The 26354-nt window shown below is 42.9% G+C and overlaps 2 protein-coding genes and 1 long non-coding RNA gene across 3 annotated transcripts in view; 1 reads left to right on the top strand and 2 right to left on the bottom strand.

The window, feature by feature from the left end:
- Nucleotides 1-26354, bottom strand: part of wb (wing blister) — a 222021-nt gene that overhangs the window by 7856 nt on the left and 187811 nt on the right. The window contains exons 21-46 of the mRNA XM_069501061.1: nt 26000-26161; nt 24441-24625; nt 23316-23519; nt 21289-21537; nt 20018-20223; nt 18570-18831; nt 16391-16556; nt 15492-15698; nt 14340-14848; nt 13670-13906; nt 13161-13399; nt 12327-12565; nt 11706-12014; nt 11017-11183; nt 10095-10247; nt 8730-8887; nt 8082-8321; nt 7289-7460; nt 6755-6908; nt 5812-6059; nt 5071-5281; nt 4534-4649; nt 3711-3886; nt 2616-2748; nt 1671-1841; nt 596-730 (exon numbers count right to left, since the gene is read on the bottom strand). Of these exons, the coding sequence (XP_069357162.1) occupies nt 596-730; nt 1671-1841; nt 2616-2748; nt 3711-3886; nt 4534-4649; nt 5071-5281; nt 5812-6059; nt 6755-6908; nt 7289-7460; nt 8082-8321; nt 8730-8887; nt 10095-10247; nt 11017-11183; nt 11706-12014; nt 12327-12565; nt 13161-13399; nt 13670-13906; nt 14340-14848; nt 15492-15698; nt 16391-16556; nt 18570-18831; nt 20018-20223; nt 21289-21537; nt 23316-23519; nt 24441-24625; nt 26000-26161 (5408 nt within the window). The remainder of the gene's footprint in view (nt 1-595; nt 731-1670; nt 1842-2615; nt 2749-3710; nt 3887-4533; nt 4650-5070; nt 5282-5811; nt 6060-6754; nt 6909-7288; nt 7461-8081; nt 8322-8729; nt 8888-10094; nt 10248-11016; nt 11184-11705; nt 12015-12326; nt 12566-13160; nt 13400-13669; nt 13907-14339; nt 14849-15491; nt 15699-16390; nt 16557-18569; nt 18832-20017; nt 20224-21288; nt 21538-23315; nt 23520-24440; nt 24626-25999; nt 26162-26354) is intronic.
- Nucleotides 1-26354, bottom strand: part of EMC5 (ER membrane protein complex subunit 5) — a 216113-nt gene that overhangs the window by 187358 nt on the left and 2401 nt on the right. The gene's annotated exons all lie outside the window — the stretch shown is intronic.
- LOC138402832 (uncharacterized) lies at nt 1954-24046 on the top strand. The gene is made up of 2 exons (XR_011237176.1): nt 1954-2008; nt 23985-24046. It is a non-coding gene; the product is annotated as an uncharacterized lncRNA (long non-coding RNA).

The raw sequence follows: 26354 nt of genomic DNA, 5'->3' as shown, positions 1-26354 counted from the left end.
CACATTTTTTAAACTTGTGTAAAGGCAAGTCTAAAATTGGTTGTGGAATTTTATTATAAAATATTACACTCATTCCCACAAATGACTTTCGCACCTTCCAGAGGCGGAGCGCAGGAGTAGCCAGCTTATTTCTGTTTCTAGTTTGCCTATCATGGAGTAATTAGAGTAATTAAAGTAATTAGTAATTAGAGTAATTAAATATCACTTGCTTTAACGGTGAAGGAAAACCTCGTGAGGAAACCTGCATGTCTGAAAATTCTCCATAATGTTCTCAAAGGTGTGTGAAGTCTGCCAATCCGCACGTGGCCAGCGTCTTGAACTTAGTGACAGACGGACTGACGGACAGCGGAGTCTTAGTAATAGCGTCCGGTTTTACCCTTTGAACCGTTCGCGACAGGTTGAGAATTTGAGATAGCAATCGGGGTATGAGCTGGGGCGACGCCCTGCACACCCGCACGTCACCCCTGCTATCCCGCACCGAGCTACCGCAAGGGCTGTGCGGGTGTGCGGGGCATTTCCTCCCCGATTGCTATCTTGACCTGTCGCGTTCTATAGATAGGCCGCAAGTTAAAGAACTCAAGAAGAAAGTGAGTACCGAATGCCATAATCCGTCATCCATTCTCGTAGCAGCGAGCGTGACCTCCCTTCGTCTTCTGCCGCGCACCACCAACTTCAAGCGACCTTCACGTATCAAAAGTGTTGTGTAATGCTTTGGCTTTAGTTTGGACCCCTGAAAAAAAGAAGTTCATTTTATGCCAACAGAAAGAAGAAGAAACTCCTTTCTTCAAGCAAGGATTCAAAGTCAAAGTCAAGTCAAATGATTTATTCAAAATAGGTAATAAATTACTCGTATTGATGGTCTGGTATGGTGTTACATTTGTAAGATATAGTGGTGATAATTATTACGCAAACTTAAAACTAAAGCTACGAGGGTCCCAAACGCGCCCACGTCTGAGAAGAGCCCACAACAAACTCAGCCGGGTATTCTTTTTATCATCACCACTTTACAAAATTATTGAAACTTATTAGAACTATCACAAAGTCGTTAAGCAACTCATTCCCAAGCTTGCTTATCATTTAAATAATCCTTTACATTGTAATGTAATAGGATTTTTCAATTAGTTTACGGTTTTAGATTCTGAACGAATGCCTCTCAAATCTCAATCTAAAGCATTTTTAGGAATCGTTCAAAAGTTTTCTTCTTATGCTGGTGGGTTGGCTGATCAAAGCAATCAAACTTGCTATTAAATCATGATATAAAGGCGGGTGTTTACAGCTCTCACTGGTTTTCTAAAGGATCCGCCTTGGAAGTACTATTTTTTTTAATTTATAGCCTAGTGCTTGGGTGCTATCAGATCTGCTGGCAAGGAAGGAAGGAGGAAGCATATCGCTTCGTACGTGTGTCTGTAGAATTGATTACGTATGCGTGCAGAGTAGACCCTGAAGATGCCTTGCGGGTTCATATAGAATTCAAATAGAAATCAATTTTACAGATAAGTAGGTATGTATGGTGGTTTCCAAACCTACAATTAGGTTTGGCATTAATTGAAAAGTTGGTTACTACCCGCAGCAATGTAAAATACGATGCGATATAGTTTTTCCTAAATATGTGTATCTACTGTTTCTAAGACATTATTTTCCAGACTTAGGTGCTATCAAATGGTACATACGGGCAACAGCATCAGCAACCCATCGCTGGCAAATGTTCGCAACTGCAACGTAAAGGCAAACTCTGCCTTCGCCCCCTTGTCCTTGCTCTCACGTCCTATCCGTAGAGTAGCGTAACTGCCCGTCACATCCCCAAACTTTACCGCGCCTGCCTCCACAGTGTACGACGACAGCTGAAAATTTAACGTACAAATGGAAACTCGATTAACCAGACTAATTATTAAATTTGCCTCGAAGAGAGCCTCGATAGCTCAACGGTTAAAAAAGCGGACTGAAAACCGAAAGGTCGGCGGTTCTAATCCCACCCGTTGCACTATTGTCGTACCTACTCCTAGTACAAGTTTTACGCTTAATTGGAGGGGAAAGGCGAATATTAGTCAGTAACTTGGCTAATATTCTTAAAAAAAAAAATTGTTGTCGTTAGGGATTCGGATAATCGAATGTATGAAGAACAGCGGGTTTTGTGCATATTATGTAGTTCACTATAATAGTATTTTCAATTTTAAAAGTAATGATTACTATATCAAGTGGGGTATCATATTATGAAATGGCTTTGTCTGTAGGTTCATTCTAAAACAGTTTTTTTTTGTTAAATCCAGCAAAAAACACGCAGGAAGCCGTGTGAAGCTGCTATTGAAATATTTGTGTGATTAAACGGGATCCCGCTTTTTACTGGAGTACGGATCCAGTTTCTACAGGGCCTGATTGGTCCGACATGCACACACACTTGGGCAATCTCCGTGTATACGACGTAATCACAAGTAAAGTTCACTCGCCTTCGTGAATTGCAAGAACTAGGTATGTTCCACTCGATGTTGATTGGAACAGAATGTATGGACAATGAACTGTAACCTTAAGAAGCTTTGCCTCAACAGGAATTTTACCTTGCTTTCTGGATAAGCTATTTGTCGCTCATCAAGTTTCTGAGTCATGGTCATAGTAACTACCTTAGCACAGCCAGTATCAGCATCGGGCTGCGCGTGTAAGGCCCTGGGCTCACTGCGCGCGTCCCGCAGCTCGCCGTCAGCTCGACCCAGGCGCACTCCGCCTCGACGAACGCTGGTTTCCAGACCTATCCATCTAAAACAACAAAATGATTATTACTTTCTTTTATCCATCTTATTCTTCTTCTTCTTTGGGGCTATTCAGGTCCTTGCTATCCCTGAATCACTGCGACCGTCTCCGATCTATTGTGTTTGCCTCCACTTCACACTTCCTTGTCAAATCCTGTGGCCGCCAAATACAGCAGCACCTTCTTGACTGGAATTGAAGTAACATCCTCAGGATAAATTATATGTCTCCCTAAATGGACGCTACGTTTGTGCATCAGAGCAGGGCAGAAGCAGATAATATGCATCGGAGTCTCGGGAGACTCGTGGCACAGTCTGCAGGTAAAATCATTTTTTATCCATACTACGAAAGGTCTGTCAGCTACCTTTCCACGGATCAACCAATTTTGATTTTGGTGGCACAAAAATACTTAAAGAAAGAAAAGAAAGAAGCTCAAGAAATACTTGATTGTAATCTGGAGATACTTTTTATCCCAAAGAAAACAGTCAAGTGCGAGACGGACTCGCATACGGGTTCTGTACCGTCGTCCATCATACCAGAAATATCACTTTATTTTTTTGTGTTGTGACCACAAATTCACGATCCTCGATATCTCGAACCTCAATAGCTCAACGGTTATAGGAGCGGACCGAAATCCGAAAGGTCGACGGTTCAAATCCCACCGTTGCACTATTGTCGTACCTAGCACAAGCTTTAAGCTTAGTTGGAGGGAAAATTCTTAAAAAAAACGGAAGTAGGTACTTACGGGTCTTGACAGACACGACAGACAGTCAAGTGTTCCATAAGGTTTGGTACTATAGAGATACGCAGCTCTTATAACAAAGTTCCTAAAAACTCTGCGTATTATGAGGCGTAATTTACGTAGAGTCGGCAATAAAGTCCGCCACAGTGCCAGTAAAGGGTCCAGCGGGGATACGCAGCTCTTATAACAAAGTTCCTAAAAACTCGGCGTATTATGCGGCGTAACTTACGTAGAGTCGGCAATAAAGTCCGCCACAGTGCCAGTAAAGGGTCCAGCGGGGAGCTGCAGCCCTGAGGAGTGTGAGGCAGGCACTCCTCCAAGGTACAGGCCACGTTTGCGCGCCGCGAATGCGCCACCCGCCAGCGCGCCACCACCGATTCGCTTCTCGTCTACCCACACTTCCATCTGAAAAAAAAAAAGATTCCGACGAATTGAGAACCTCCTCCTTTTTTTGAAGTCGGTTAAAAAAGAACCACCTCCTTTTTGACAGTCGGTTAAAAATACCGGAATGATTTTAACACCTCAGGCAGGGGATCCAACCCAAATATAATAGGGTATTGAACTGTAGTAATAAAATGAAGTTTTTTTTGTATAGCGGTAGTTTATAAGGCTAGAATTAATTATAAAAAAAAAATTAACAAAAAATCATGATTTTTATGTATTTTTAATATGAACGTCACGCTGTACGAAGGGTGAATAATGACGTCACAATCCGTAAACAACATTTTCTTTCAATTTTTTAACATAAAAATAAAGCCATTTCTGCGGAAAATATTTTTTATGTAAAAAAATTGCAAAACATTTGTAGTTTATCCCATGTGACGTCATTATTCGCCTTCCGTGTAAGCGTGACGTTAATAATTGATTATGTTAAAAATAGCGAAAATTCTGAATATTATGAATTCTAGCCCCATAAGCTACCTTGCTGTAGGTCTACGGGAAGTACCCTATAGGTTTTGATTTTCTTGACGAGTCTTAACAGGCAGATAAATAAATAGGACAAAGGTTTTTTTCTGTGGTAATAAGGAACCTTAAATATTGTGGTGACTGACCTGTTTATGAGCCCGGACCAGCCGAACAGTATGCAGGACTCCGTCATCCAGCTTTGTTCCGTTCATCCGTAACCTTAGTTCACCTTTACCTGCATTGGCTAGCAGTTCCAGCTCACCTACAGAAAATATCCAGTTTATTAAGTTATATAGTAGACTAATCATACATCGAAGGTAATGAGTTTTACGGGAACAACACTTATGCATCTACATGTTTTTCCATAAAAAAAACTTTGGTCAAAAATACTCATTTACTTCATGTTTGTTCCCGAAAGATAATTTTCTGAATTTTCCCAGATTTGCACAAATATGAAGTAAATGAGTATTTTTGACCAAAGCTTTTATGGAAAAACATGTAGATTGTAGGTACATAGATGCATAAATGTTATTCCCGCAAAACTCATTACCATAAGCCTTCGATGTATGATTAGTCTACTATTTTCGAAAAACTACCTAAAATTTGAATTTTCGCGGCTGGATCTATTAAACTACCTTTATTGAAAAATGTTTTGGTTTGCTTTGATTTGCTGAGTTCCTTACCATTGACAAGAGCTAACACAAGATAATGATGATCATCCTCGTCCTCGTCTTCGACCTCGTTGTCGTCCACGGCGATGGTCGGTGCCCGGCACAGGAGCAGACCGGACGGGGAGCGGGCACGGAACGACACGCCCACAGAGGTCTTGCGGCGTATCACCGGTGACGCGAGCTCTATGAAGCCACCACCTTCGAATACTGCTGAGCGGAGGGGCTAGAAAAGAACCCGAAAATTTCATAAATAAGGACCGACGTTTTTAGGGGACCAAAACACGAAGCAAACAAAGAAACGAGGTGATGAAACGTTTATAATATCACTAGATGATGTCCGCGTGGATTTAGGGTTTTAAAAAATCCCTCAGGAACTCTTTAATTTTCCGAAATAAAAAGTATCCTATGTCACTCTCCAGGTCTTTATCTATACCCATGCAAAAAATCACGTCAATCCGTTGTTCCGTTGCGACGTGATTGAAGGGCAAACCAACAAACCAACAAACAAACACACTTTCGCATTTATAATAAGGGTACTAATTAAACTCCAGCTGCGCGATTACGGTACAATGACAGCTACAATGTCACGATCGCAATAATCTCTGATTGGTTGACGCTCGCTCACTATTGGCTACAATGCATTGTTACAACAAGAATCGCACAAATTCAGCCAATCAGAACAATTGAGATTGTAATAATGATTGATGCAGGTTTTAGGCAATCACCCTACAGAAATAATGCAAAACTACTCACCCTAGCAGTACATCCGGATTCAACCCCATATCTACTAGAAGTATCCATCAGATCATATCCCTCTCTATCCACCATAATGCCGCCAACACAGCCCAAAAGCGGCAAGGAGCCGTAGCCCAGGTCTTCGCCCTCAGGAGGCAGGCCTCCGACCCAGTACGTGGAGCTGGAGAGCTCTGGGAGAGAAGCTGCTGACTGGACTGGTGGAGAAGGAGACCCGAGGGTTTCCTCGCCGTTCACGCGCAGACTGCCTGGGGACCAGGGCCGCTTACATATCATATACAGCACACACATACATACCTAATTGAATCAAGCAGAAGCACCAACCACTAGCAGCATAAGAATAAGGAAAATAAACTTTGAAAGTAGGGAGTAGTATACAAAAGAAAAAGTTTTTTGCTTGTTGTTCCGGGATCGTCAAGTGAATCTACTACTGTTTTAGAAGTACTTCTTACCGAAACTACCAAAAAAAGAAAAAAAAGAACCAGCAAAAAACTCTGTGAAGTCCACAACTTCAGGATGTCTAGTGATGGATTATTGTTCTGCTTAATTTTGTGGCTACCGAAATGTCTACTACAGATGGAACTTCATCACACTGACTGGATTACCAATACCAATCTAATGTAAGATTAGAAGTGGGGCGCACACTTAGCTAAATGGATCGTAAGAGTTTGGTCCAGACAGTTCTGTACAATTTAAGAAAGACTGTGTTTAATAAATTGGCTAAAAAGGGAATTTATTACATTTAAACTTACAAATTGACTTTTTTTTCAAAAATGTTTATTTCATGTACAGGCCAATTATGGCATGTTAAGACTTTACTAGCGGTTTGGAAAGCAGATTCTAGTCACAAGAGTCGGCAAGAAATTCCAAACTGGTATATTACTGGTATATACAGATCGTAAATTATCAAATAGAGGTGGTTTTTCAGGAAAGGGCACAGTACCTCTCTCAAGTCCATTAAACACCCTCGTGGCCTGAAGATGAGCTGGTCTTCCATCACAGTGTCGCCCGCCCGCCGTGATCTCGAGCCTCGATTCGGAGTATTGCACCAGGAACACCACCCGGCAGGCACGCACCCATACGGACACGGAACGATTCTGCAGAAAAACCATATCTGTCAAGAAGGATTCAAGCTAAACTGGTTCACAACCTTCTTGTTACATATTTGGGGGTTGGGAAAGGATTTGTAGCTACTCGTATCAAAGTGTCCCTATTATATCCCCTATTATATGCAACCCATCTAGTCCATCTCCTCAATTCTGCGGGAGTCACTGAATACTTTCAATCGAGGTCGATTTCGTAAAACCTGCATCAATCATTATTACAATCTCAATTGTTCTGGTTGGCTGAATTTCTGCGATTCTTGTTGCAACAATGCATTATAGCCAATAGAGACTGAGCGTCAACCAATCAGAGGTGATTGCGATCGTGACATTGCAGCTGTCAATCTCCCGCAATCGCGCAGCGGAACACTCACATTAGCATTATCATGTGCGAGGAACAGCAGCGCATCAGTGTCCGTGGTGCGGAAGGTCATGGCGAGACTGAACCGACGTCGGTCGGACGGGCGTCGGGAGCGACGCAGCGCCACGTAGCCTGCACCGCCCATCCAGACCATGCCCTCAGTGCCGCGGGAGTCGCTGAACCATCTGAGGAAATGCGAGGTAAGGATATACTGTAGCTCTTTAGAAGGGAGAGAGGTACAGTGCCCGGCAAACAACTTGAGCATGGCGAATAGCGGGTGCACGCGATTGGTTGATCAGTCGGCGCGAGTGCGTGATTGGTTGATACGTCGACTTTCGCTTCCTGGATTCGTCAACTTTCTTCCACTACGCTGCTTCAGATCCAAGTTGTTTGTCAGGCACTATATATCTGTGCTGAAAGAAATTCTTCCATTTGAGATTTCTGTTTGGTTGCATGTGTAAAGAGATATTTCATAATAGTCGGTCGACGGAGATGTCCAGACAGTAATTCTGCGGGTCACAAGGGCGAGACGACGAATATATTATACCGACCAGCAGATGTCGGCAGAACTTTTTTGAAGAGGTATTGACGTTTTACTTACCTACTTCAAAATAGAATGGAGAAGTAACCTTACGGGAGTTTGTGCACTCATCCGTGATTTTACGGATCCGTGACAAAAATAGGAATCGAATTTGTATTTGATGGATTGAATGGATGTTTTGACGGCCACTTCGAAGAATCACGGATATGAACCGAATACGGATGAGTGCACAAGCGCCCTTACAATTATAACATTTCGTACTAACCTCTGAGTGCAACCAATACATTTTGCGGTAGACGGCTGTTTCGCAAAGGCCCACAGCCCTATCGGCCCATGGTCCGCATGCAATGAATGCACGCAGGCCGGCAGCGGAGCACCTGTCTCTCCGAGCCACCATAACGCTGGTCTGAGGAGCCCTGACCCTGGGGCCACTGCTGTGCTGTTGGAGGATGTGACAGCTGGAGTTCCAACTCGTTCCACGCGCAGCTTCATGGTGCCCCATACCCTGCCGGATTCAACTAAAATGTTAATAAAACTAGCAATATTTCTTCCCCACCACCTGGATACCTGGTTTTCTTCGACTTCTCTTTATTCACCTTCTATTCACCTTTTTCTGCAATTTGCGGAACCAGTGTCCACTGTAATAAAACTGGCTAAATTTCACCTGAACCACCCTACTTTCTGGTTTAGAACCCATTTTGTTGGTACTGACCGTCAAACTTTAACGTTAACCGTTACGTAACTTAAACCATCTTATCAAGCAACTGGACCTTAGCAACATGTAGGTTCACATCCCACACAAATCTGTTAAGAAGCTTTACTACAATGATATGGAAGACTTGGTTAATACTGGGAGTTCACGACTTTTGACGTACAAATGACTAAACGTCTGGTGAATAGTGCAGGTGGTCACCTCTCTATGTTCAGCCGGTAGGTGGTGTGATCAGCGTCATCCAGCGTTGCCTGCAATACTTCAGGATGCTCGACAACGCCTTCGCCGCTCCCCACGTTCCAGCGCACTCGGAGTCTGCCCTTTTCTACTGACAGTCGCATGTAACGTTCTGTGTCCTCCTGTATTGATATTTTGTCATACTATAGAAATTTTCTAAATGATGGTGTGCTTAAAAAAAGATGGAGGCTTATGAAAGATAGAAGAAGTTGAAATGGAATTTTAACTACTAAGTAATATTTCGTTTTGTTGCCGAGTATTGAAAGTGAGGATGGGTGTAGTAGTAAGCAATGGCAACGAAAATTTCTGTGATGGATACTTTAAATTTATGTCAGAATGAGGGCTAACAATCAGTAAGATGGATCTATCATCTTATACTTAGTAATGGCTTTTACAAGACTCCATGTGACGAAGTTCTGTGGAGGATATCTAGTCCAATATCTAAATATATAAAAGGAAAAGGTGACTGACTGACTGACTGACTGACTGATCTATCAACGCACAGCTCAAACTAGTGGACGGATCGGGCTGAAATTTGGCATGCAGATAGCTATTATGACGTAGGCATCCGCTAAGAAAGGATTTTTGAAAATTCAACCCGTAATGGGGTGAAATAGGAGTTTGAAATTTGTGTATTCGCGAGCATAAGCTAGTAATATATAATAAGATACCAGGGGAGATAAGGAAATGTAATAATATAAATAAATTTAAGAATAAATTGCATGATTTTTTAATAGACAAGACATTATATAATCAATTTTTTCAACTTAAGACATTTTTAAATTTTGAATTTTACTGAATTTTACCATAGACAAAGACAACGTGCGTCAAATTACCTAAAGTTATTGTTTTACTAGGTTTACTAATTGTTTTGCATGCCTAATATTTAAGGCGTAACATTTATACTGGACAATTTTATGTAATAACATCTCGTTGTAAAATGTTTCCGCAAATAAAGAATCTTTGAATCTTTGAATCCAAGTAATAATAGGCACCGCACGACACCTAAAGTAATTTCACCATGATCTGCTTGCTTGGAATACTTTGACCATCTGCCAGATCATTATTTCCACTTACATGCGGAATTTTAATAAACTCCCTTCGAGGATGCTTCCACTTGGATATGATGGGGTCGTCCAAGAGATGGATCAACAAATTCCTAAAAAACCGGCAACGCAATAGCAGTTCCTATTATGCTCCAAATGTTCATGGGCAGCGGCATCACTTAACATCAAATAACCCTCTTGATTTTTTTATTTGCTAAAAATGTGGATAGCGCCACAGACTTACAACCATACAAACAACAGCTGAAGAGACAATTATTTATACCTGGTCAGGCAAATACAGAAGAGTGCCGTCATGTATAACGGACTCGAAGCTCAAGGCAAGCGTGGCGCGGGTGGCAGCAGGACCGGTCCACGCTGAGTATGCTCGAGCACAACCCACACCTGCGTCCGCTGGTGATGTTAATGACACTGATATCTGTGAACAAACAAAAAAGTTGCCAACTGCAGAAAGGGCTAATACGATCAAAGCTAAAAGTAGTATAAAGAATATGCCTTCTCCAACGTCGATATCAGATGTTTAATTCAATACACTCTTAAATACTTACGAGATAACTCATTGAAACACCATGTAATACTTCTTTAACACATTTATGCTCATTGAAACACATGAAATACTTCCTTTACATCTTTATCACCACTTACAACAATACTTCACACTTTTTGAGATTACCTCCCAGCTCTAAAGCTTCAAACGAACTAATTTTATAAAACGTCATTTATGCCGACCAAATGTCACGTTTTTTTTTTTCATTCATTCCACCGAAAAATGCAAAGTGTATGCCATTGGTCTGAATCGAAAACAACCCACCAATAACAGCCTCTTTGAAATTTCATCCAATGAGATTATTCCTAAATCTTAATGCAGTTGTAAAAAGTATGTGATTTGACTAAAACGATAAATTATTATTTGAAAATCATGACAGTAGATCTGGCGTATATTAATTAGAGTAAGATATATAAAGGAACCAATAATTATTTTACAGCTAATGAAATCCTAAAGGTTGTACAGGATTTAGCACACAATACATAAGTATTAAGTTTAGTCTGGAGTTGTAAAAGTGGGATTAAGCCCATCTTAAGACCAAAAACACGCTGTGTAATGGATATTCGTATTCCGGTCTTGAAAGTTCTACGATTTGATTTAACTTTTGCCTTATGGGTACGGTTGTAGTTATCTAACTTACAGAAGACGCTGCATGTTTGGCACGCTGTATTTGCTCCCTCAGCGCTTGCAGCGCTGGATTCAGCGAGGCTGCAGCGCTCTCATGTTCTCTAGCCCGCGCAGCTGCAGCGGCTGCGAGCGCTTCAGCGACCTCCCGCCCTCGCAGCGTGTTGCCACGGATCTGCGACACTACATAAGTTGTATTGTTATTATTACCGACAATACGTACTAAAATTCTGTTTGAGTGAAATGTATTAAAATATCCAACAGTTCTGAAAAATGGAAACTGTTTTAGGGAAAGAAGGCCCCCTTGTCTAACACTCTTTCGTTTCTCAAGCGTAAAAATAGGAACCATTAAAAGTGTAACTAATATCTTGTATTCAAACAGCGGCAAAGTGGTAAACTAAGATTTTGAGTTTCAAAAACAATATTAATTGATAATCATGGATTCGAGAAAAAAGAAGGAGAAATTCGAGAGTTGTTATCAGCTCTTCAGATCCTTTTTATCGGGTCAATTTATGAAATGTCAAAGTACCCCTGGATTGAAATATTATTATAATTAACTAGTGACCCGCCCCCGTTACAAGAGACCTATGTCCAGCAGTAGACGTCTATCGGTCGATGATAATGAATAAATAGTATAGATAGTATAGATAAAGCTATTCACTAAATCGACAAAATCATGAATAGTAAACACATCTACTTACTAACCATGTTCCTCAGCAGCTCCTAACGCCGTATCCCCCAGCCTCTGCAAAGCCGCAAGATTCCTCCTCAACTGGTACCGCACCTTCCTCCTGGTCTCTGCCGCTTCATCGTATAACGCTCGAGTGCTCGCGAACACGCGCTCGGCTTGCGTGCTTGCGAGCCTTAGTGTGAGCACGGCGTTGTTTCCCGCGCCGCTCGCCGCTCCGCTCTCTGCGCCGCTCGCAAGCGCTCGCTCGCGCCAACCTAGTGCTCGTAGACCAACGCTGACTGCGTCGGTACCGCGTTGGGCTGTTTCTAGTTGACGACGTAGTTCTGTAATAATACCATCATCATCGTGATCAACCCAGAGCCAGCTCACTACAGAGCTCGGGTCACCTCTCAGTATGAGAAAGGTTTGGCTACAGTCCACCACGCTGGCCAAGTACGGATTGGCGGACTGTAATAATACGAATATAAGCAAATATGTTTTGTCATGGGAACATTATTCTGTGAGCACGAATACATATTTTGAATCTAATCTAAAAAAAAATATGTATAGTGAAGATGATAACCCGTTTTCGGAAGTCAATTAAATTAACCGAAAATTTTCTTTTGTAATAGCTGTAAAAAAAAATATTGACTCACCATCAGCCTTAGACAGAACTTCAGACCCCCGCCTCTTCAACAGCTCGGAGGCAGATTTCTCTTCGTCAGCTGTAGCTAGCAAAGGCTGAGGACCTCTCGCAAGCTTGGACGCCAGATCAGCAGCATTAGTAGCAGCATCAGCAGCGGCGGCAGCATCGTGAACCCCTTCAGCAACTTCAGACCACGCTCGAGCTGCTTGCACGCCTGCAGAGGCGACTGCTCGTGTGCCAGCAAACAGACTGTGAATTGTTTTAAATATTCAGGCTGTTTTCTTATTCAGAACACTATTTGAAAGCTGGATCAAACTAGCATCAAAAGGTAGGCGTATTTGATAGGTCAAGAATTAAGACTGATAATCATAAACACAAATAATATAATGATAATCACAAATTCCTAAAAGGCCGGCAACGCATCGGCGGCTCCTCTGGTGCTGCAAATGTTCATGGGCGGCGGTAATCACTTAACATCAGGTGACCCGCCTGCTCGCTTGCTCGCTATATCTATTAAAAAAAAAAAAAAAAAAAAAATAAAAAAAATGCAAGATATTAAGAAAAATTATTTTAAGATGGTAAGATATTTCAACCACTACTTCTCAACCAAAATCCAAGATGGATACCGAACTAATTATATCTTGTAGAATTGGTTTATCCTTGGCCGGATAGTGTATATACAAGATAAAGGGTCATAAGAGCCTGTTAATTTGAGCCTGCTAGCTTTAACCTAAATAAGTAAATGTTCATCGTCGATGTTTGAGATCCAACGATCTTAAGATTTCATAAATTGATGTTGTTATAAACATGCTTTACCAAAAAACACAAAATGGTATCTACCTACTTTTTGTACTCTTTGGCCTTTTCTCCCAACATCGCTACATGCTCCACTACAGTATCCAAGTATTTCTCCTTGTATTTAGGCGTGAGGTTATACAAGATTCCTTCCTTCTCCTCAGCCGCTGCAGTAAGGTTCTGCAGTTCTGCTAAAGTAGCTGGAAATGCCACAGCTAAGTTTTGTGTGTGTAAAATTGCTGCCCGTGTTTCGTCGGTTAGATTGTGGGTAGAAAGTTTGCCGATATCCTGTTGGTACAAAATAAATTTCAAAAGTCTCTATATCCAAGTAGAAGATTTCTGAATTTATCAATAATTTCATGAGATCTTGCACTGAACCAATTATTTACATACATGATTTAATATGATTTAACCTGGTATTCTAAAAGTCATAGTCTTTCAAATCATTTAGGAACTGTTTGGCTTGAGAAATAGTATGAATCTCTAACATATTGATGTTTGAGAAATATTATGAACCTCTAAAATATTTGTTGTTTGAAAATGTAAGTATGCACCTACCTCTAGAATAAGTCGACACCGCAGTCCAATATCTTTGACAGCAGCCAATTTTGGTACAACACGTCTCTTCAACTCGACCACCATATCACTTGCATTCCACACAGTTTGAGCAAGTTTAGGAATATCTTCTGCCTTCAACTCCCACTCCTCAAGCAGTGACTGTAGCTGGTGAATCCGCTTCAGCTCGTCATCTATGCGATAATTGAATTCTTGGATTGACGTCGATTGCATGTTTGCCTGAAACGAAAGTCTTTGAAAATTGAGTTTCAAATCATCATCAGTATGTATTTTTATCAGTAACTTGATTGAAGACATGTCTACTGAGCCATCCTTATGATGGTTTTGTACGGGTTACCGAGTCAATATGTATGTGCAGAAAATAGTACATCGGTCTTTAAAATGACATTTCAGCTTTGTAGAGCATTGTCTCTGTTACTCGTACCTATATGACGTTTTGTTGGTCTCAACAGGTGCTCAGACAAGCCGCCAAGCGCTTACGAGCACGAAGAAACCAATATTGTAAGTGTTTTTTCTTTTTGTGTGGAAATAAATAAAAATAAAAATAAACGACAGAGACAAATCCACTATCTCCTTTTAAAGATCGATGTACATTATTTTCTGCGACGTACTGTATTTGTTTTTCAAAATACAGAATTTTTAAGAAACTTACCAAATCGGATACATCTGTGGCTCCAGCAATAGCGTCAAACAAATTCAATTGTTTTATAGATTTTAATAAATGACGTGCTTCCTTCAATGCTCTGTGTGCGTTCAAATGTTTTTCACCTCTAGCAAAATCATCTAACACTGCTACCTGTTCACCTATTATGCCTCTCTGTTTTAGTACTTCTTCCAAACCACTCATGCTTTCTAAACTCAGGGAGTAAGCTTCTTTTTCTCTTTTGGATGCTTCTGTTTTTATTTTATTTGCTATTGTAAACAGTTCGTGTTCTGATGCTTCCAATTTATCTACGGCTGTTTCTAAGTATTTGGATTTTTCTAGAAACCGCTTCACAGGTTGAAGTGAGGTTTGTAGTAGAGAGGCGTTGTGGGCGAATTCACGTAAAGCTGAATAGGGTTGGGGTATCCTGCTCAGCTCTGTTGGATCCGCTTGTGAGCGCAAGTCTCTGGTAAGGCCTTCGACTGAGTCTAATAATGTTTGTGTGCAATTGTCGCAAGCTGCAAATAATTAAAACTGCTATAAATATTTTAACATCCAATACATCCAATAATGGATACAATTTATCCGTCTACTGTTGGACGTATATCCAACAGAAGATGGATACAACTGTCAGAGACGGAGTGGGATGGAGGGTTGTCTATATAGCAGGTGTGAGCTATTGTGTAAGAAAAACGTATTTATCGTTATCGTAATCGTCAAAAAATTCTGCTCTTTGATTAGTTGATTCGCTGGATATCATAAAGAAAAAGGGGCACTGAATGAGGGACAAAGAGTTCATGTAAAATGGTAAGGTTTTCATGTTAATTTTTTTAAAGGATATTAGCCGCATATGGCTCATATGCCCCATAATCATAATTTGTTTTTGCCCCTTTCCCCTCCAAAAAAGCGTATGCTAGGCAAAAGTATGACAAGACAATAAAGGATAGATTAGGGTCTTAACTTCGACCTTTCAGAATGTGTCTGCTCCTTGACCGTTGAGTTATTTAAGGATTAATATCAGGTACACAGGTATGACGGAAAGATCTGGGAACCTACCGCATTATTATCTCGAGAGAACTTTTACCATTACGCGAATAATAGAAAGGAATAACAACCCTCAGCAATGAGGAATACGACTATATAAAAGCAGGTATGACTCACGTTTACATCCATCCTCATCCAGATAGTGCCGTTTCATGGCACACACTTGACACTTGTCCCCGGTCGCGAAGGCTCTGCAGCGACACCGAGCGTGCGCGTCGCAGCGTGACGTCACGGCGCCGCGTGGGTCGCACTCACACGGCACACACTCGTCGCCGTGTGGTCGGAAGCCGCTTGCACATGACCCGCAGATCGGGCCGGTGTAACCTAGTAACATTACCTGGCTGTGATTCATGTGGAATATCGGTCACCTCTCTATGATTCATGTGGAATATTGGTCACCTCTCTGTGATTCGTGTGGAATATTGGTCACCTCTCTGTGATTTATGTGGAATATTGGTCACCTCTCTGTGATTTATGTGCAATATTGGTCACCGCTCTGTGCTTCGTGTGGAATATTAGTCATCTCTCTGTGATTCATGTGGAATATTGGTCACCTCTCTGTAATTTATGTGGAATAATTGAGGATGTACGTGTCCAATTCCAGTGTTCTTTTTTAAATAGAGTTAGCGAGCAAACGTGCAGGCGGGTCACCTGATGTTAAGTGATTACCGCCGCCCATGAACATTTGCAGCACCAGAGGAACAGTGTGGTAGGTAGGTACAGATAAAATTGTAAGCATATATCTTGGATGTAGTAGGTATGGGGCAGTTTTATTAAACCAACACCCCTAATCGGTATCTACACAGCATCGTACCGGAACGCTAAGCCTCTTAGCGACATGGTTTTGCCGATAGAGTGGTAACTATAGCCTCCCAGCAGACCCGACCAGAGACAATTTGGAACATGATTGCCTCTGCAGAGAAGCGCAGCTTGTACCTCCCACTTATAAGATCATAGCGCTTAGGTAGCACTGCACCAGTGAGGTTGTTGAACAAGGATGTAACAAAAGTCCTTACCAATCTTGCAGTAACACCGTAGGCGGCCGTGCGCCACCGCGCACGACGTAGCGCGCGGCCGGTCGCGTGCCGGGCACGGGCACGGCTCGCAGCCCAGCTCAGGCGTCCCGTAGTAGCCCTCCGCGCAGCGCTCACACTTCGCGCCTCCAGTGTTGTGCGTGCAGTTCTACGAACAAAATATTTATCTTAGCGTTTAAACTACCGTGAGTGATTTCCATTACAGCCGACATTACAGTGAGTACAGCCGGGACAGATATTATTTAAAATATTTATCAGCATCATCAGGTATCTAGATTTTTTTTTTTCCGTTCGGGGAGGAGGAAAATCCTCATGGATGCCTCCGGCATGCCCGACTCCAACACAATGGCCTACGGACTAAAAACCTCCTCCCCCCCTCCGCTCTATCTTTCAGGTAAAACCTTTGCATTGCATCTGAAAGATGGCTGTCTTTACAGTTTAGGCTTTATCTTTTTTCTGCCTATCCCATTCATCCGAGATTCTTCTTTTAATAATAGCACGCAACATTTCAGTGCATGCATTCCACTGTGATTCGCTTGAGAGCATACGAGGGACAAGATTTGTAGGCGTTATTGATTCGCCTTCTCCCTGGGCTACTTTTCTTTTGTGCTCGAACTCCACACACTGAAATATTGCGTGCTCTGGCGTGTCTTCTGCACCGCAATACGAGCATGAGTCACTGGGCGCTTTCCCGATAGCATGGAGGTAGGTATTAAACACACCATGGCCACAAAGTGCTTGAGTTATAAACTTATCCACTTCTCCGTGTTTCCTTCCTATCCAGAGCTTTACGTTGGGGATAAGTTTTCTCGTTCACTGTCCTTTTCCTCCCTTTTCCCACTCCGTCTGCCACTCTTCCATCAGGTATCTAGATGCGGCGTTTCATAGTACACTAGCTTATGCCCGCGACTTCGTCCGCGTGGACTACACAAATTTTAAACCCCTATTTCACACCCTCAGGGTTGATCTTTAACTATGAGATTTTAACATAAATGAGCTTCATAAAATAAGTCATACTGCTAATTGCAAAAATATTAACTACAAAACTTCTTTATAGACACTTCAAAACTGACAGACTTTCATACAAACTTCAAACCCCTATTTTACCCCTGTAGGGGTTGACTTTTGAAAAATCCTTTCTTAGCGGATGCCTACGTCATAATAGCTATCTGCATGCCGAATTTCAACGCGATCCGTCCAGTAGTTTGAGCTGTGCGTTATATATATAGATACCAACATGTTCCAACGTGCATCGGTATCCGCAATCCTGTCAATAGTAACCCGCCCTATTATAGACGAAGTCCGTTTATAATTCTTCACGTTATCATAAATATTTGAGAAGATGGTAGCTTTAGTAGCTCCAGTCACTTCTAACTTATTTATGTTTGTAGAAACTGACTGCGTCTAAATTGCAATTGACAGGAGTGTGTTAAACACCAATTTAGGTCTGCTTTAGTTGCTTAAATGATTAACAATTAGTTAATTATAGTTAACTAGAACATGATCTGAATGAACCACGTGCAAAAACCATATTATTTTGGAATTGACGCAATGCTTCAATGACTGATGCAGTTTTTGTGTAACCTGCAGATATCAACTCATTCTTCTCATCCTGTGCGAAGACCTGTACCTACTGAATAGAGAGCCGGTTATGGGTTGATGAGTATGCACCAGAAGATATTCATACAAGCACTCAGCGGCCACGGGGTGTTCAACACCTACCTCTTCGCAATAGGGAAAGCACCTACTGAAAATTGCTACTTTTGCGGAGAGGAAGACACCCCGAGACACGCATTTGAGTGTCCCGCGTGCGCGGATCTTAGAGAAGCAGCACAGGGAGCAAGTCACAGTGTCAACGTCCAAAATCTGGTAGCCCGTATGGTGTCAAGCGAGGATGAGTGGCACAGATACGGTCAGATGCTGAGGGCCATAATGATGAGAAGGGAAGACTGAGAAAAGCAAGAAAAAAAGGAGAGAGAGCAACCAGACGGTCAGCACGAAGTAATATAATACGGTGCCGTGCTGATCTCGCACAGAGGGTGGTCTGTTTAGTCCGTGCCAGTCGGACACACCCTGTCGATAGATAGAAGTCCATTAGGGATTTTTCCTCGTCCTAGAGAGAAAAAAAAAGATATTCATGCAAGTTGATAATCCAACTCACCAAACAATGTCCAGTCCGTGGATGGCACTCAGTAGCTCGATTGTTGCACTCGCAGGGCCTCGCAGTTCCCTCCACGTCGATGACAATAGTTCCAGCGATGTGATGCAGCTGTGGTGGAGACGGCGGCATCCAGAAGCCAGCAGCAGGACGGTGGCAGGACGCTGCGTCGTACCCTCGAGGACACAGGCAGCGCTCCACGCCAGGGGCCGGGGCTCCGCGAGTGAGGCCGGCTATTGCTGTCTCCAGTGACACGTTCAATAACCTGTAGGATTGAGGGAATTAGAGAGATATCCTGAAAAATATCAGTTATACAGATGTTCTATTAGTACGTAGTTTTGTTCTGCTTAATCAAGCTGCTTGACGGTCGCATCAAGCTGCTTGACCAAGCAAACGGCACTTTTCTCATAATTATCTCAAACACTGTCCGAACGTCGCGTCGCGTCAATCACCGTCAAGCACGTAAATGCTTGACTCAAGCATCAAGCAAACTTTGTAGACGGTCAAAATGCTTGGCTCATGCAAAAATCTATGTGCTTAACGTCAAGTCGCTTGACCATCTTGGACCATCAAGGACTCTATGACACAAATCGTCTAGCCCTTTCGACCTTTGGAGACCCTTTCGACCAGAACTATCTGATCAAGCATTTTTAGTGGACTTACTTACTTAAAACTACGCGTCTTGGTTTGTGGAGGTCACGGCTAAGTACCGCGAACCGGAACATCAACGTGATGGAGAAACTAGCCGAAGTCTCAGAGCAGGGGTGGGGAAGTCTAGGGTTAACTTAGCGAGGTGGGGCTTCATCTCTGGACATGATACGTAGTGCATCTGCGGTCATCCGAGACAGATCATTGCGCACATGACGAGGAGGAGGAACGAGGAGCTACACGAGGCTACCGACCGAGCCATCGTTGTTGCGACTTTTTGGGCTGCCCGTATTTGAGGTGACCGTCGACTCGAGAAGAAGAAGTGGACTTATTTGGCTATTTTTTTAAAAATTTTTTTTATTCAGATACAAGTTAGCCCTTGACTTCAATCTCACCTGATGGTAAGTGATGATGCAGTCTAAGATGATAGCGGGCTAACCTGGAAGGGATATGGCAGTTTTTATTAAACCCGTACCCCTTTGGTTTCTACACGGCATAGTACCGGAACGCTAAATCGCTTGGCGGCACGTCTTTGCCGGTAGGGTGGTAACTAGCCACGTCCGAAGCCTCCCACCAGACCAGACCAGAAATTTAGAAATTATAAAATTCCAAACCCCTGCCAGGAATCGAACCCGGGACCTCCCACTAATAAGACCACAGCGCTCACGACTGCGCCAGGGTGATCGTCAAAGATATATAGAATTTAGCAGGCCTTCTCCAACCTACCTTACCTTTCTGTATGAGGTAACTTGACTTCATATTGTTTACTGGAAAAATTGTAGGGCTTCATAACATTAACTTACAGCACATGTAAAGGTTCTATGCTGAGGGGCGCTCTGGTACTCAGTCGCAACAGGAGCCGCTGAATATCCAGCAGTCCCAGCATCAGCGCAGACCTGGACGCCACTACTGACCCTCTAGTTCGACCTCTGTCCCCGACTCTGGGACGAACTTCCCACAGTGACTCGTGTAGGTAGACTGCATGAGAACCGTTGACCGCTGGAACGCGCTGGAAAATACAATAGTTTGATGACTTTTACAGCTGGTTTTATAGAGAGAAAAACGTTTAAACAAATTCATAAATTCCAATTATTTATTCAAAATACGTAATAAATAACAGTACACGGCCAAAAGTAATGTACATCGACCTGTAGAAGGAGATATCAGTTTTTTAGAGCGCTGTCTCAGTCGTTCAGACCGACAAAACGTCACATAGGTAAGAGTGACAGAGACAACGCTCTACAAAGCCGAAATGACGTTCTAAAGGCCGATGTACATTACTTTCATATTTACATTACATTACATTATTTTTTGATGGTCGGTTGTTGGATTTCTAAGATATAGTGATAATTATTACGCAAACTTAAAACTAAAGATACGAGGGTTCCAAACGCGTCCAGGTCTGAGAAGAGCTCACAACAAACTCAGCCGGGTATTCTTTTTATTATCACCACTTTACAAAATCACTGAAACTTAAAGAAACTGTTAAGCAACTCATTCCTAAGTTTTCTTATCTTGGAATTGGACTTCGACCGCGTGGACTACACAAATTTCGAACCCCTATTTTACCACCTTAGGGGTTGAATTTTCAAAAATCCTTTCTTAGCGGATGTCTACGTCATATATTAGCTGTCTGCATGCCAAGTTTCAGGCCGATCCGTCCAGTAGTTTGAGCTGTGCGTTGATAAATCAGTCAGTTTTTGACGACCTCCCTGGCGCAATAGTGGGAGGTCCCGGGTTCGATTCCTGGCAGGGGTTTGGAATTTTATAACTTCTAAATTTCTGGTCTGGTCCGGTGGGAGGCTTCGGCCGTGGCTAGTTACCACCCTACCGGCAAAGCCGTGCCGCCAAGCGATTTAGCGTTCCGGTACGATGCCGTGTAGAAACCAAAGGGGTATGGGTTTAATAAAAACTGCCATACCCCTTCCAGGTTAGCCCGCTATCATCTTAGACTGCATCATCACTTACCACCAGGTGAGATTGCAGTCAAGGGCTAACTTGTATCTGAATAAAAAATAAAAAAAGTTAGTCAGTCACCTTTTCCTTTATATATTTAGATTGTTTAGATAGGTACCTCATAGTAGTCCAATACGATGTTATTCCCATAAATGCTGACAAGTGGGAACCGCATCAGGACATGCTGAGGCAGGGCTTCCCCTCCCTCCTCCTCCACTCGGAACCGCAAGGCTCCTCCGTACGACAGCACGTGGTCCCCCAGGAACAGCTCGCCGAGCTCTGCGTACACGGGCGCGGGGGGCCAGGGGAGGGGTATGGTGGCTTCGTGCAGGCTGGTGCGTACTGCGAAGGGTGAATCTATGTCCATCTAAAAAGGTAGAACTGGATACAGTTTTTTTTAAGTATAAATTATATTATGACCAACTGTGTCGCATACGTGTCCCTGAATCCAACAGTAATCTTCGTCCACGAAAAAATAAACTTTTCGTGGTCCCACATCATCGCACTGTTGCTAGATCTATGTCACCTATACCCCGTTCATTAGCATCATTCAACGCGCTTTTGGACAATAATGCTCAATGGGACCCATTTAATGATGGGTCTATAATACTGGTTCGGGAGTTACTGAAGTACGCTGAGAGCATTGCATGAATATGTCATTCAATGTTCTCAGCGTACATATTCAAAATTCTTTGATCTTTTATCGTTTTGTATTTTATGTCTTTTTTCTTGTACCTTTTTTTTTTTTTTTTTTTTTTTTTTTATTCAGATACAAGTTAGCCCTTGACTGCAATCTCACCTGGTGGTAAGTGATGATGCAGTCTAAGACGATAGCGGGCTAACCTGGAAGGGGTATGGCAGTTTTTATTAAACCCATACCCCTTTGGTTTCTACACGGCATCGTACCGGAACGCTAAATCGCTTGGCGGCACGGCTTTGCCGGTAGGGTGGTAACTAGCCACGGCCGAAGCCTCCCACCAGACCAGACCAGAAATTTAGAAATTATAAAATTCCAAACCCCTGCCAGGAATTGAACCCGGGACCTCCCACTATTAAGACCACAGCGCTCACCACTGCGCCAGGGAGGTCGTCAAAACCTTTATTTGTATTTAAATTTATTATTAATCATCTAGTTAGTGTAAGTGGCACTGCCGTTCTAATTAGATATAAAATAAATAAAATAAATAAATAAATAAATTATTACTAGCTGATGCCCACGAATTAGGTTTTTAAAAAATCCCGTTGGAACTCTTTGATTTTCCGGAATAAAAAGTAGCCTATGTCACTCTCCAAGTCTTTATTTATACCGATGCAAAAAATCACGTCAATCCGTTGCACCGTTGCGACGTGATTGTAGGACAAACCAACAAACAAACACACTAAATAATTTTAAATACATATCAAAAATTGCGTAACCGGCAGGAATCGAACCTGCATCTTCTGGGTTCCCGCCCGATGTTTTGACCACTCGGCCACGGTCTCGCTTACTGCCAGTGACGAAATTGGTGATATGTATGTAAAACGACTGTGCGATTAAAAATAAATATATAAAAAAAACAAACACACTTTTGCATTTATAATAAGGGTACTGATTAGTATGGTTTTTAGGGTTCCGTACCTCAAAAGGCAAAAAGGAACCTTTATGAGATCACTTCGTTGTCTGTCTGTCTGTCTGTCGTGTAAGTCATGAAAATCTATAGGGTACTTCCCGTTGACCTAGAATCATGAAATTTGGTAGATAGGTAGGTCTTATAGCACAAGTAAAGGAATAAATCCGAAAACCGTGAATTTGTGTGTGGTCACATCACAAAAAATAATTAAAATGTGTTTATGAACAAATAAATTAGTATTTTCAATTTTAAAGTAATATAACTATACTAAGTGGGGTATTATAGGAAAAGGCTTTACTTATACATTTTAAAACAGATTTTTTTTAGGCATAATAATTTTTGATTTATAGTGCGAAATGTCGAAAAAATACGACTGCAGTATACGGAACCCTCGTTACGCGAGCCTGACTCGCACTTGGCCGGTTTTTATGTATAATAGTTTTTGAATTATCGTGCAAAATGTCGAAAAAATACCCGAGGACGGAACCCTCGATGCGCGAGTCTGATTCGCACTTGGCCGGTTTTGTTCTCTTACCGTGGCGGTATTGAGCATGTCTCCTCGCAACAGCTTGAGATGCAACGGAGTAGCGGCATGCAACTCCGCTCGCGCTACTTCGGCCTGCGTGCACTTGGCGCTTCGGCCGAAGCAGAAGCATGCTGTGCAGCCCACTGGGTTGGTTTCCGACAGGCCGAATGTCCCGTCTAGGCAGGTGTCACATTTCTCGCCCACTACATTTTCCTGAAAAGGGATATTAAGAAAATTAGTTTAGTCCCGTTTGCCGTGGAGACCCTGGGGCCATAGAGTCACTGCATTTATTAGCCTCATCTGAAAATCAGTGTCCTGCAGCTTATGTGTGTTAACGCATATGATGCAAGACATTATGCTGAGCTTGTACACCCATTTGGTGTGGTGTCACAGATGAAAATGTTACGTTGTACTTTGTTTTTATCTGTGACACCAACAACAAATAAATGCATTTTCTTTCTTTCTTTCTTTCTTTCTTTCTTTCATCTGGTGACAGAAGGGCTGGCTCATTTTTTGCACAATGCGTTACGCGGAAATGCGGAAATGTATTTCTTGCATGATTAGTATTGGAGCCTCAATAGTTCAACGGTTGAGGAGCGGACTGTATTCCCAAAGGGTCGGCCGTTCAAACCCCATCCGGTGCACTATTCCACCCGTCGTACCTACTCCTAGTACAAGCTTTACGCTTAGTTGGAGGGGAAAGGGGAATGTTAGTCCTGATTAGCATGGCTAATATTCTTGGGGAGACAACTTCAAGCAAATTGCTGGGAGCCACTGGATTCAAGCGGCGCAAGAGATGGCGTCTAGGATTCCCTACAAGAGACTAGCAGTCTATCAGTTAACAATAATGATGATGATGACGGTTATTTTTAAACTTTGCCTGTCATAGTCAACCACGGTAATCTGCAAGGGTAGATTGGCAGACTTCACATGCTTGTACCTTTGAGAACATTATGGAGAACTCTGAAGCTCAGGTTTCCTCATGATGTTTTTCAATTCCTTCACCGTTAAAGCATTGTGTGTTTTAATTGCTTGAGACGGACATAACTCCGAAAATAGGCCGTGAATAAGAAGCCAATGTCGTATAACAACTTTTTAAATTTTAAGCAACAATAAAAATAAACATTGACTTGCCTTGCAAGGACACTGTCCTCTCTGGTCACAGGCGCACAAGTCCTGCCCACAGCTTCTCGTGCCAGCGATGTCACAGCTGCACGGCCGACATCGTGGCCCGAAGTGTCCCACGGCACACCGCGAGCACTCGCGCCCCATCCAACCAGCTCGGCACTGGCATTGCCCGGAGATAGCGTCACAACTGTCTGGAGGAATATACGTTTGATGACTGACACTACTAAAGAAATTAGGCTTCAAATTTTTTTCATGTAGACTCTTCTGCTCCCTTGTGTTAGCGACATTGCTTTGCCTACAGTTGAATTTAAAAAAAGAATAATGGAGAGAGGTAAAAAAATGGCGGCCATAAGAGCGGGAGCTATTGATTTGAAGCAGGGAAAATTAGAATTTATAATTATGTCTTGAAGAAGTTAATAGTTTAGAACTAAGATTGAAGTTTATTAAGTATTGTCTAAATGGAATAAAGTCAGTTCCTATAAGTTGAGGATATTTTTATTACTTGTAAGATCAGACGAGCAGACGCGTCGCCTGATGTTAAGTGATTACCATCGCCCATGAACAGCACTAGAGGAACTGCGGATGCTTTGCCGGCCTTTCAGGAGTTTGTTGGTCCGCCCCTTGACGTACGCGGGGAAGCGGGGCCGGTCTTCTACACGGACCTCGTCTCATCGGTGGGGAACTACAACCGGCTACGGGAATTCGCGCACCATTGGCATAAGAGGCGAAGCAGCTCGGAGCGTACAGGTGCCAGGTCGGCACCACGGAGGAGCAGCAGCGGAGATCACAGCTGTATTAGTGACGTCTAGCCCCCAAGGGGGGAGAGTGAGCATAAGGGACAAGGAAGAGACAAAATAATTTGTAGGGAGTCAAGAAGGCGCCCCGGGAAAATGCCAAGAGCAAGTACCGAACGGGCGCCCTCCCGCGATTCGGCCCATATAACCGAGAGGTTGGTGGGGCCATGGGAGGTGGAGGGTTGTCCCTGGTCCGCCCCTTGAATAACCCCATGTTGTAATCTACTGGGAGCACCGCCAAAGGGAGTTGATTCCACAGTTTGCATGTGCGTGGAAAGAACGATCTGGCACAACGGACGGTCGAAGTGCATCAGATACCCAAGTGGTGAGGGTTAAATTGCTAGTGTCTTTTGTAAGATCTGATTGGGTAAGTTTAGAAAATGAACTGGTAAAGTATTCTTCTAAGTCATAATCTATATGTATAAAAGGAAAAGGTGACTGACTGACTGACTGACTGACTGAATGACTGATTGACTGACTGATCTATCAACGCACGGCTCAAACTACTGGACGGATCGGGCTGAAATTTGGCATGCAGATAACTACTATGACGTAAGCATCCGCTAAGAAAGGGTTTTTGAAAATTCAACCCCTAAGGGGGTAAAATAGGGGTTTGAAATTTGTGTAGTCCACGCGGACGAAGTCGCGGGAACATTCCGAACCTGTGGTAAATTTAACTAGTTGACGATTCAAAAGCACTTGTAAAAGTTTACTCGAATAAAAATCTATTCTATCCTATTTTATTCTATGCTTGTTTTGTTAATGACTCACCTGCCATAGCACCAGGGCCGCACGCGCAGGGCCGGCAGCCGGCCGCGCGGCCCCAGTACCCGGGGGCGCAGTGCTGACAGCCGGGACCGCGGGTCCGAGCGGGACACACGCAGCGTCCCGTTATCGGCGAGCAAACCCGGCCGTCCGTGCATGCGGGACATGCTGCAAAAAATTATAAAAGACCTTAGGATCATCCACCTAGGATGCACACGTAGAATCCACCTCCTAGGGAAACATATCGTTTCCATGAGGAAGTAACTGTCTGAAGTAACACTTCAATCCATACCTACTAATACTATAAATGCGAAAGTGTGTCTGTTTGTCTGTCTGTCTGTCTGCTAGCTTTTCACGGCCC

Source organism: Maniola hyperantus, chromosome 1 (assembly GCF_902806685.2).
Source record: "Maniola hyperantus chromosome 1, iAphHyp1.2, whole genome shotgun sequence".
Taxonomy (NCBI): Eukaryota; Metazoa; Arthropoda; class Insecta; order Lepidoptera; family Nymphalidae; genus Maniola; species Maniola hyperantus.
This window is presented reverse-complemented; position numbering and strand designations above follow the sequence as displayed.